The following is an 11,824-nucleotide window of genomic DNA, read 5'->3' as shown; positions in this document are numbered from 1 at the left end:
ACATTCCAAGCAGCGTGTGTCCAAGTGGTCGAGCGCCGGCCAGGCCAACGCTTCAAGCTCCGTCGGTGCTCAAACTTCACCTGACGCCTGGTCAGCGGCCTGGGACTCGCTCCACGTCACTTCGTGGTTGTGTCGCCCGCCCCGCCGCATGGTACACGTGCTCGTCCTCAGTATTTACTGAAGCCCACTCGTGTCCGGCGAAGCGGTGCGGGGCGCACCTTCTGCGGGGTCTGCTTCCCAAGCGACAAACGGGCTCCAGGTCCAGAACCCGGCCTTGCCGCTTTGGTCTAGGGTCAGTCTTTGGAAGGCGCTCAATAAACGAACCGGCGACGGACACCGGGCCGACTTGGCTGTGGTAATGTTGCGCTCAGGCCTCCGGAGGGCCGGAGCCTCCACGAAGACAGCCAACTCACCTCCGCCTCCACCTCCGCCTCCGCGCCAGGAACGCGCTCACCTCCCAGCGTCGCGCTGTAATGACGTCACACGCCGCCTGGACGGAGGCGGGACTTCCGGGCGCGCGGATCCACAACTTCCGGAGCGAGGCGGAAGAGCCTCTGGGCTCTACGCTGAGGAGTCCCGGGAGTGCTCTGGGGCCGCCCGGGTTACGGGAAAGGGCTGCCGGGGGCGGGCCGGCCACACTCGGAGTGTCGGGGCCGCGGACGTGAGGGATGAGGAGGAACCATGGCCAGCGACGGGGCCAGGAAGCAGTTCTGGAAGCGCAGCAACAGCAAGGTCCCGGGCAGGTGGGTGTGACAAGGAAGACCGGGTCGGGTCAGGGGTCAGAGGTCAAGTGGCTGAGTTGACCTGCCGGGCTGCGGGTGGAGACGGGGTCTAGGGAGGGGATTCCGTAGGGTCCCGGCGGTGCCAGTGGCCGCCCGGAGAGCGGGCTGGCCAGGAGGGGAGGCGCCGTCGAGGGCTGTCCGGAGCGCGGACTTGGAGGCTCCCGGGCAGCCGGGCCGGGCGTTGGGCCGGCGCGAAGGGCCTCCAGCTCTGCTGGGCTGCGGCTCTGGCCTGGAGCCTGCAGGAGCGTTGGAGGCGCCCTGAGAATTCCCATCTTCCCACTTTCTGGCCCCAAAACCAACTCCAGAGTTGTGTCAACGAACGCATGAAGCAAATTACAGTTAAAAAAGTTAATACCTGGGTGCACCTTGGAAGTCGTACAGCTTCAAAGTCCTCTGTCGCTGGGCCCTGGGGAAGGAGCATGCTACCTGGGCCCTGGGGAAGGAGGGTGCTACCTGGGACCCTGGGGAAGGAGGGTGCTACCTGGGACCCTGGGGAAGGAGGGAGCTACCTGGGACCCTGGGGAAGGAGGGTGCTACCTGGGACCCTGGGGAAGGAGGGAGCTACCTGGGACTCTGGGGAAGGAGGGAGCTACCTGGGACCCTGGGGAAGGAGGGTTCTACCTGGGGTCCTGAGGAAGGAGGGTTCTACCTGGGGCCCTGAGGAAGGAGGGTGCTACCTGGGAGATACCTCGGGTGAGGTCAGCTATTGGTGGGAACTGGTTGGAGGCGAGCGCTTCAAGAGGCGAAAGCCTGCGATCTTGAAAATTAAGAATTGTGTAAAATAAGTAGAATCCTCATGAGCACGGTGAAGTGATCTGTGCGCCTTTGTTTCACAGTAGACCCCATCGTGTGAGTTTTAGAATCGTAAACTTTGGCATTCACTTCATCCAGTCAGAAAAGGTTGTTTTTCAGCGTCTTGGGGAGTTAGCCAGGAGTTACTGATGGTGCAGATACAGTGACTTGAAGGGAGCCATCAAAGGTGGCCAGAGTCCCTGTTTTATCTGCCAGTGTTAGGCTTGACTGAACAATATGAGTTTTCATCAAAACCAATGTTAGGGTCCAAGATAAAGTGAAAATTCTGAAATAGTAGGGTATAGGAGGTCCTAGTGGTGACAGGGAAAAGGATCCCATGGCAGTATAACTTTTATATGTTGCTTTTAGGGCTTGAGGTTTTGGACCTTTTCATCTAAATTCTAGTTGTTGTTGTTGTTATCATTATTTTTAAAAAATATTTATTTTTAAGTTGTAGTTGGACACAATACCTTTATTTCACTTATTTATTTTTATGTGGTGCTGAGGATCAAACCCAGGGTCTCACACATGCGAGGCCAGTGCTCTACCACTGAGCCACAACCCCAGCCCCTGTTATTATTATTATTATTAGTGGTGCTGGGGATAGAACCCAAGTCTTCCTGCATGCTAGGCAAGCTCTCTGCTACTGGGCTACATCCAGGGCCCTCTAATTAGTTCTTAACAATCAAAGGAGAAGGAAGAATAATAGAGCTGTTGTGTAGTTAAAACAGTGAATAAACCTTTGGATTGAAGACGGTGTCTCTTGGTAGTTTGTCTTTGTACTGAGTTGAGTAGTGTCTTCTCTAAGTTCATGTCTGTGTGGAACCTGTGAGTGTGAACTTTTTTTGGAAATGGGATCTTTGCAAAATTAACAAGTCTTGGATTTGGATCGGCCCTAATCCAAAGACCAGAGTCCTCATAAAAAAGGGAAATTTGAACACAGACTCAGAGACATAAGGAAGACGGCCATGTGAAGATGGACATAGAGGTTGGAGCCACGTGTTTACAAGCCAGTGAGAGCCAGGGATGGCTGGCAGCCACCAGAAGCTGGAAGTGCCTGAGAAGGATCCTCCCTTAGAGTTTCTTAGAGAGCATGGCCCTGCTGATACTTCAGTTTCACGATTGTGGTCTCCAAAACTGATAGTACATGTCTGTTATTTTAAGCCACTATATTTGTGGTGGCAGCCAAAGGAAACTAATATGGCCTCCAGTTTCTTTTGTGAAAGTGGCATTAGCCAGCCTTGGAGTTTGGTGCCATGCTGTGTCTTAGGCCCTTTTGAGAGCAGCTTCCAGGTACAGTTACAGAGATGCAGTGGAGTTTTGAGAGTTGTCAGAGGCTGTTACTGAAGAGGGCAAGGCAAATTCAAGAAGTTGGGCCCAAAAGAGAGGCCTCTCCAGCCTCTGGGTTGCTTTCCATTCTGTGGCCCTCACCTGTGACAGAATGGAACTCTCCATGAAGAAGAGTTGTTATGGTGTGTTTTTTCTATCAGTAGGTGGTGGTCACTGCCCACACTCTGGGTCTTCACCTATGCCAGTGCCGTTCTAGCAGAGCTGTTAACCAGGCTCCTGTGGCTTTGCCAGTGGTTTCCATGATAATGAACCTCCAGCAGGGAAACCCAGGAGAGAGACTACACCTACCATAGTGTACTTGACTGTGGAGGGACCTGTACAGCACAACCCTTAACGATGCTATGACATGTGGCTATGTTTATCAAGCACTCAGTTTGACTGGTCCTGTTCTTGGTGTTTCATAAGTGTTATGTTTACCGTTATTTTGTAGTTTGTAAAACACATGCTTTGTCCTCTAGGCAACACTCACTGAGGCAGACTGGGTTAAAACCCGTTGGTCAGTTCTCTTGCAATGTCATCCCACAAGTGGATGTTTTTGCATGACATCTAAGGCGCTTTATAACCTCATCACTACTCAAAATGTTTAGCCACATCTCCCACCCAGCCTTTCTTTGAAATTTGCCCTCAGCAGTGCTAATGGGCTTCTGGGTTCTTCTTTGTACCATGCTGTTTAGTGCCTCTCGCTTTTGAGCTCTTGTGGTCTACCTGAATGTTCCTTCCCTCCCTTTGCTGGGCTTTCTTTTCTTACTTTTCAGAATTCACCTGCAGCATGCCTCTTTTTAAAGCTTTGCCTGTAGATGTGCAGCTTGAACTTTGGTATTCTTTTATGAGTTACCTTTTTCACTAGGCAGTGAATTCTGCAAGGTTAGGGAGTGTGCCTCATCTTACATTGTTAGTACTGAGAAATGGTGGTTCATCCAGACTCTTTCACGTTGGTCTGAAGAGGTCAAGGTCATGTGCTGCATGAGAGTTGGTCTTATTGGTAAACCCTCTGTTCTGTGCACCCCCTGGTCTTTGGTTGTGTATTTGAGACTTTCTTTTTCATGTTAAATTTCTTTTCATCTTTTTTTTTTTTAGAAATTGCCTTTCTGGATGAGGCAGCCAAATGTGGTCTGGTAGAAAGACCTCTGAGTAGGAGTTGAGTGGGTTCTAGCCTTCTCTTTCTGTTATCTGTTTGACATTCACCATGTCTTGTCACTCTGAAGCCATTGGTTTCTGCATCCAAAATGTGAGGGGATTGTATTAGACCTGTGTGGCTGTGGTGTCCAGGGGAAGGTTTGTTTGGTCTAGGTGGATTCTCTTTGATTAGAAAAGGAGAGGCCTCTAGGACTAGTTTTGAGAGTTTGATAAGTCATTTATCCAGTGTTTATTTGACCCATGCTTTATGCCTGGACTGGCTCCAGGTGTGATGGTTACATCAGTGAACAAAATAAGATCTATGTTTTCACGGAGCTCAACGATGTGGAAGAGCAGAGGATCAGTAACCATCAAGAGAGAGTTTCACTGTTGGGAGGTGATAACTACTGTCAAAACTTTAGGTGGGAAAGGCGGGTAGGTAGCTCAGAGGCAGGTGCAAGAGGGAAGGTTTCATGGTGATAAGGTGCTTGGGGACCTCCTCACTGAGAAGATGCCATTTGAGTAAAGATTTGCAGGAGGTGAGGGAAAGCCCCCTGGGCAGCTGAGAGAAGAGCAGTTCAGGCAGAGGGATGAGCAGGCACCAAGGTGCTGACCCAGCAGTGGGGCTGGGATACTTGAGGAGAGGAGCAAGTGGCCAGTGTGACTACAGCCAGTCGTGTGGTCACAGTGAAGGATAGATTGTTATGCATTCATTCTGAAGGGGTGAGGGGCCTGTGGAGGCTTGAGCAGAGGTGTGGCATGGGCTGCCTTGGTGTAACAGGATGGCTTTGGCTGCTCCGTTGAGGCTGGAGGTATGAGGGGAGCAAGGGCAGAAGCCCTGGGACCAGGTAGGAGGCTCTAGCAAACCTCAGTCTCGGTGGTGGGGAGAGGCAGAGGCATGTGGTCAGAGTCTGGAACTGTGGTCTCTGACTCTCTGAGGCCTGCTCTTTCTTGGGCTGTGGACTCGCTTGGCGCTCGAAGGCTGTTGCTTTCCACAGTTGCATTTGGAATTCCACCGCAAGGCAAACCCTGTGCGCTGGGTTCAGGAACACAGGCAGCCTTTCAGCAGGGGTGTGGTGTTTGCTGTTTTAGCACAACTCTGCTGACAGGAGCTAGGCTTGAGCCTGGCATGTGTGGCATGACATTTGTAAGGCGATGTGTCAAGAAAGGCCAGCTTGACTACGGCAAGTCATGGTGCTTGGGACGCAGCTGGAGCAGAGGCAGGTCTGAGTGCCTGGTTCTGTCAGCTTCCAGCTTCCACTGTTGGACCCTGGAGGAATCTGAGCAAATGGGATAGTCAGCTCAGTAGGCCAGCGTCTGTCACCAGCTGAAGGAGAGGTGTTGCTGGGGGATAATGAAGTCATTCAGATGTGGTGAACGCCTCTGAGGTCCCAGCGGCTATGTTGAATGTAGGCAAGCAGACATGGCCCAAGGAGGCTAGAGGAGCAGGGGCAGCCAGCACAGAGGTACAAATGCTGGCTGGTGTGCCCTGGGAGGCAGCACTATGGGCACGTTGGCAGAATAACAGGGTCCTATGTGGATAGAATGGTCGTGTCCTCCCTTTAGAATGTGAGTGCCTTTAGAAACTGGGAATGGCCTTCCACTGACAGGAGAATGGGGATCTTAGTCCTGCAACTGTAAGAAACTTAATTCTGCCCACATCCAGAATGTGCAGGAAAGGGCTTCTTCCTTTGAGCTTCCAGGAAGGAAGATACCTGACTGACTCCCAGACTTTAGCTGGTGACATCCCTTTGGACTTCTGACCTCTACAACTTTAAGATAATATGTGTGCATGCGCGCACGTCTTGGGGAATGTGCTAAAGGGTATCTGAGGGGAAGGAATTGCAGGTTGCCTCCAGCATTTCCCTCAGCAGAATCCTGCTCTTGGACACGGGCAGGGGTACCTTGGTTAGCGGCCTTGTAACTGCAGGAGGAGCTCTGCAAAGTGCAGTTGGTCTCAGGTGACAGGAGGTGGTTGGAGGGCAGGGCCCAGGAACCAGGTAGAGGCTCTTGTCAAATGCTTAGCTGCGCCCTGGCACTAGGTCTCTGTCCTGTGTTCTTACAGCTCTTTATGTCCTTGCTTGTGGGTTTGAAGTGGCTGTTTTCTGGGAAGAACCCTCACTCCCGATTTTCCCTGTTTCAAAGCCCAGGAGCCCTGGAGTTTATGTCCTGGCAGGGATTGTGTATTGGGCGGGGAGTCGGGTTTTTCCCCTCGTCCCTCTGTGTGATGCAGGCCTTGGGAGCACTGGTGGGTGAGTTGTCACCATGGTCCCAGTCCCTTTTACTTGTTTTTCTCTCCAGTAGTCACTTTTCATGTAACTTAATGTCTCTGAGACACTTTTAAAAAAATTTTTTTAGTTATAGATGGACACAATACCTTTATTTATTTATTTTTATTATTATTTTTTTAATGTGCTGGGGAACGCAGTGCCTCACACATGCTAGGCAAGTGCTCTGCCAATGAGCCATAACCCCAGCCCTCTCAGAGACATTTTAAAGACAAATTTAAGGTGAATCTTATTTTTCCTCTTACATATTTGTTTAATACAGCAACTCTGTACTCTTGTTAATTTTATTTTTTTGAAACCCAGTGGTGCTTTACCACTGAGTTACACTGAGCACATTTTTTTTTTCCCCCAAATTTTGAGGCAGGGTCTTGCTAAGTTGCTGAGACCGCCTTGAATATATGATCCTCCTGACTCAACCTCCCCAGTTGCCGGGATTGTAAGTGGGTGTCACCATACTGGGCTCTTGTTAATTTTAAATGCAGACAAGAATGACTTAAAATAATAAATCCTTAATGATTTATTAAATCATGAGAGTAGAAAGTGGTGTCTTATACCTGCAAATTGTTAAGGAAAGAGGAGGGCAAGGTGGAAGCAAAGAAGATACAGAGTATGACTTGTTTCTTTTCCTTTTTCCCAGACCACTGTGGTCTAGCCTGGCCCACGTGCAGCCAGGATGAGGGCAGTGGAAAGTGGATAGGGCTGTCTTGGCTCTTGTGGGGCCAGAAAGTGACACCCCTCCCTACCTTCCGACAGGTTCAGTCTTCTGCTTTCTGGCTTACTTTATATTAGAAATTCCTAGGAGCCACGAGAAATCAAATGCGTGCTTGAAGATGGATGGGTAAGGCAAACTTGACTTCTGCCAGAAGGGCTCTAGGGAATCTGGCTAGCTTGCTCATGTGGGCAAGCAGTCCACCTAGTTTTATCCCTAAGGCAGCACTGCCTCTTGCCCTGATCCAGAGAAGGAGCTTGGGTTACAGTCTACATGATTGACTGATTTTAAAATTTGGGCCTGGCAAAGGGAAGGGCTGTACTTAAAATGGTTACAGTTGGACCTTATCAGTTAAGGCTAACACTGTATTCTGAAAATGGAGCAGCACACTTTCTGTTTCTCACACTAGTCAGCATTTATTAGTCAGGATTTGTTAAGTAATTTTTGTCTTCATTTAAAATTAAAGAGCTCAGTGTGGTGATGCCGCTTATAATCCCAGCAACTCGGGAGGTAGAGACAGGAGGATCACGAGTTCAAGACCAGCTTCAGCAATGTGCTGGTCTGCTCTGTGCAGCCCCTTTTGGTGCCGCGGGGTCCTGGAACAGTTGCTGGTGTTCCTGCTGTGGGGAGAGTGAGGGGTAGAGGACCTGATCGTCACTGTGTTTGGGAACAGGAATGACCTAGCACAGGGTTCACTCTTGAAGACTCCAGGGAGAGGTCTGTGCAGAGCAGTCCCAGGGCAGGTGTTCTGTGCTGTGCTCATGGTGTGGAGATGGAAGCCCAGAAGGACCAGGCTGTGGAGGATACCTCGTTCTAGTGATTGTTCAGTGCTTGCCTTGGGCCAGTCTTTATAGCTGCTGCAGTGGGGAAGGGGCTTACAGATGAGGAAGCAGACTTGAAAGCTGAATCACTTGCTCAGAGTCACTCAGTTTGGGAGAGAGCCTGGGCTTGAACCTAAGGAATCAGTGTCCACAGTTTGTGCTCTTGATGTCTTAGCACGTGCCTTGTGTCTGTACCCTGCAGCCCTTTTTTGCACATCTCTGAGGGCGTCCAAGGGTGGGGAGAACTCCCTTAGGACTTGCTGGGCCCGCTGTCCTTGGAGCCTGCTGAGCTTAGCCAGAGGCCTGGCTTCTCAGGGCCTGGAGACCTCTCTGGGGTTCTTCTGGGGCAAGGTGAGCAGCTGCTTCTAGGTTCAGTCTGGTGCCCTTTGCAGAGAGGAGGTAGAGGTGTCTGGGCCCTGAGGGACTGAGGAGGGAATGGGGCTGCTGCGTTCTTCCCATTTTGGGGGTGCCCTGTTAAGGGAGACTTCTGTTTTGAGTATGCCCAGCCTTCTTGTTCTCTCTTTCTGAAATGTCATTTCCTCTTTCCTGGGGAAATGTGTGGAGGTTCCACCCCCAAGTGCTGAGGGTCATGACGAGGCACATAAAATTTGATGTGCTCAGCTGGTTAGAGAAGCTGTGGATTCCCTTACTGCAGTCAGAGCCAGAGCTGAGGATGCTGTTGGGGCGGGGCCTGGGTGTGGGCGGGGCCCGGGTGCAGGCGGGGCCTGGCATTATGGGGGTTCTCTTCCATGACTGCCTGCCTCCCTGCTTGGGCAGCAGTGAGGAAGCTGAGCCTCTGCCCAAGGCCCATGCTCCTTGGAGATTGGGGCCTGCCTATGCTGGTCTGCCTATCTGAGGCAGAGGCCTTTCTGGCTCCCTGGCCCCTAGTGTGCCTGGGCACCTGAAAGCAGTTTCTCTGTTCTGCGTGTTTCTTCCCAGATGTTCTTGCTTGTCTCAGGGTTTACCCTCCAGGGTTGGATTATAGAGGGATATTTTGGCCTGGCATGTGAGTAGGATTCCATCTTTTTCCTCAAGCACACTGTACCAGACCCGTGGTAGAGCTCCTCAATGTGCCACCAGCCGCAGTTGCTTCTCCCTGGTGTGCTTTTCTTGCTGCATTGATGGGAAATGGACTTATACCTGGAGAGACAAACATGCTAGTCCCTGTCCTCTGGATGAGCGATGAGCCCTCAGCAGAGTGGGTTTGGGCATGGCACAGGTGGAGAGGCAGAGCAAAGGACTAGGTCTTGGAGAGGGGACAAGTCCCTCAGTGTCATTGTGGACTTCAGAGGCTGCTTGACCCATGGCTTCTGTTGTCTTCATGGAATGTGTTGGCAGGTGGCCAGCCGGAAGGGGGTGGGACTCCCTACAGATCGGCCCTGGGGGCAGGAAAAGGGAGCTGCTGCTTTGCTTCTTTCAGAATTGACGTGGAATCTGGGAGGAAGAGTGATGAGGAGCATTAACCATAGTTTTATAGGTTTGGCCATAGTTTCCTCCTCCTGTTGGGACCTCGGGACTTGCTTTTGGGGTCGGGAATAACACGTGCCCCCCTTCTGAGAGTATGTCTGACACTCAGTGTCCTCAGGCGCATGATAATCCTTGTACAGTGACTGCTGCTTGATGTAGTGGTTCTTAAAGAAATGTTGGTGTGAGCTGGGGATGTGGCTCAAGCGGTAGCGGGCTCGCCTGGCATGTGCGGGCGCTGGGTTCGATCCTCAGCACCACATAAAAATAAAATAAAGATGTTGTGTCCACCAAAAACTACAAAATAAATATTAAAAATTCTCTCTCTCTCTTAAAAAAAATTAAAGAAATGTTGGTGTGGTCCCTGTTTTGTTTTCTTTTTGAATTAATCCCTGTCTTGGTTAATTTTCCATAGCAAAGCAGTCACCAGAGCCTTGGTAGTGTTTTGTGTGTCAGCCAGATGGGCTTTCCTAACCCATCATGACCTGGCTCTATTAGGACTGATCAAGCACAAAAGCACAGGAACTCTTAAGAGATGTTATCTGGTAATATTTATTATGAGGGATGTGCTATGTTTTTAGAAAAATTTCTTCAAAGAAAAAAAATCCCTAGTCATTCAAATGTTTACATTATTAAAAAAAAAAAAAAAAAAGACTACACCAAGCAGTCTCTGGATGCCCTCTGTGCACAGCAGGCCCTGGGGTGTGCAGAGGGGATGGGTCCCCTTGCTGAGGAGGCAGAGATGCCAGCTGGGACTTCTGCCCCAGGGGAGTTTGTGGTCAGCATGGCAGTGGGGGGACTAGGAACTCATGGCAGGGTGGGTGGGAAATATTATGGATGAGGTGACATGGTCTTTCCCTTTGGGCCCTTTTATTGGGGGTGGGAATATTGGCTGGGCAGGGCCTTCTTGGCCTTGGAAGGGTGTGAACCCAGGTGAGGTTGTGGAAAAGTCAGTAGCATGTTGCGATAGCTCCCCGAGAATGGAGGAGCCTGGAGTCAGTGACAAGGACAGGCTGTATGGCTGGCAGGCAGGGAGGGGTCAGTTGCTGAGAGTGGTGTGCTTGGGAGTTTAGAGCGGAAGCTGTTTTATGTTTGCAGCTGGAGAAGATTCTGAGCAGGGACAGTCTGATTAGACCTCTTACTTCCATCTCTTATGCTCTTGCTGTGTGCCAGACCAGGCTCACTCAGTCAAGGGGACAGGCCAGACTCATGTGGCCCAGGGAGGACAAGGCCAAACTGGGATCCAGGATGAGAGCCATGGCCATGGCCATGTGGAAGACCAGAGTGAGAGGAGGTGAGGGCCATGGCTGAGGGGAAGAGGGCCAAAAGGGGATGAGAATGGGTAGAGGAGGTGAGGGCTGTGGTGGAGGGGAAGACAGTGGGTGGAAGTGAGGGCCACGATTGAGGGGAGGAAAGGGGCAGAGGAGGTGAGGGCTATGGTCGAAGAGAAGAGAGGGGCAGAGGAGGTGAGGGCCATGGCTGAGGAGAAGAGAGTGGTTAGAGGAGGTGAGGACCATGGTACAGTGGAAGAGAGTGAGGCCATGGCCCTGCTGCAGAGGGCACGAGGGAGAGCAGGGACGTTTAGTGGGCAGTTCAGGTTACCCAGCAGTGGTATTCTAGATTGACTGTGTGTCCTACAGTGAAGATGGTGATGTGATGGGGCTGGGTGTGTGCACGTCACCTAGAGCAGGACAGCAGAGCATGTGCAGGCCTGGCAGGGAACCTGAGAAGTTTCGAGTTCTTTCCTAATGGCCATGGGGAGGCCTCGAAGGATTGTAGGCCAGCAAGTGACTTTTTCCTGACTGGCACCGGAGGTCAGGGCTGAAGCCACAGCTGGAGCAGCTGGGGGCTATTGCAGTTCTCTTGTGGGGGGAAGGTGAGCCTGGGTTTGGGCTGATGGAGGAAGTTCTGGGTGGTCTTGAAAGACATGCTCCCTGACTGTGGTGGGGTACTTCCTCTCCGGACACTGTGGCCCTTAGGCTTGTGCATTGCTGTGCACAGAGCTTGAGTTGGGAGAAAGTGGAAATGTGGTCAGGATGAGAGGAGATGGAACGATGGTCCAGGGCAGTGAGACTGTCGGAGTTCTGGTTGTCAGACCCTGGCCCAGGGAGAGCTAGGAGGCCACTGGGTGAAAGTGGTGCCGGGGGAAGGTGTTAGGCAGGATGAGCACTGTCTTGCTGCTGGAGGGCTGGTGGACAGTGCTGACGTTGTCTGAGGTGGGCTTCTGTGAACAGGAGGAAGAGATAACACTCGTGGGGACCTGTTAATGTGGGCTGGTGAGTCGGTGGCTGAGTTGGCAGTGGTTCCATCTGGAGACCCTTGTTTGAGAATCATTTTCCTGCAGCTGGTCAGTGGTCAGGAGACTGGGGACTGGGCTTTAGGGGTAGAGCCTGTAGGTAACCCTGACAGGCTTGGCTCATTAATTATCCAGGTCTCTGTGGACTCTGAGTGCTCTGGAGCTCCTGGCCCAGGGGGACTCCAGATTACTGGGAGCCTGAGGAC

General features: G+C 51.6%; 1 protein-coding gene across 6 annotated transcripts in view; it reads left to right on the top strand.

Moving 5' to 3' along the window:
• Window positions 1–530: 530 nt before the first annotated feature.
• Tbc1d22a (TBC1 domain family member 22A) overlaps window positions 531–11,824 on the top strand; it is a 315,829-nt gene continuing 304,535 nt past the window's right edge. For all 6 annotated transcript variants that reach the window (XM_027954562.2, XM_027954560.2, XM_027954561.2 and 3 more), the window contains exon 1: window positions 531–743. In XM_027954562.2, coding sequence (XP_027810363.2) covers window positions 682–743 — 62 coding nt within the window. In that variant the 5' untranslated portion in view covers window positions 531–681. The remainder of the gene's footprint in view (window positions 744–11,824) is intronic.

This window comes from Marmota flaviventris, chromosome 3, assembly GCF_047511675.1.
Source record: "Marmota flaviventris isolate mMarFla1 chromosome 3, mMarFla1.hap1, whole genome shotgun sequence".
Taxonomy (NCBI): Eukaryota; Metazoa; Chordata; class Mammalia; order Rodentia; family Sciuridae; genus Marmota; species Marmota flaviventris.
The sequence above is the reverse complement of the archived record's forward strand: the minus strand, read 5'-3'. Positions and strand labels throughout refer to the sequence as shown.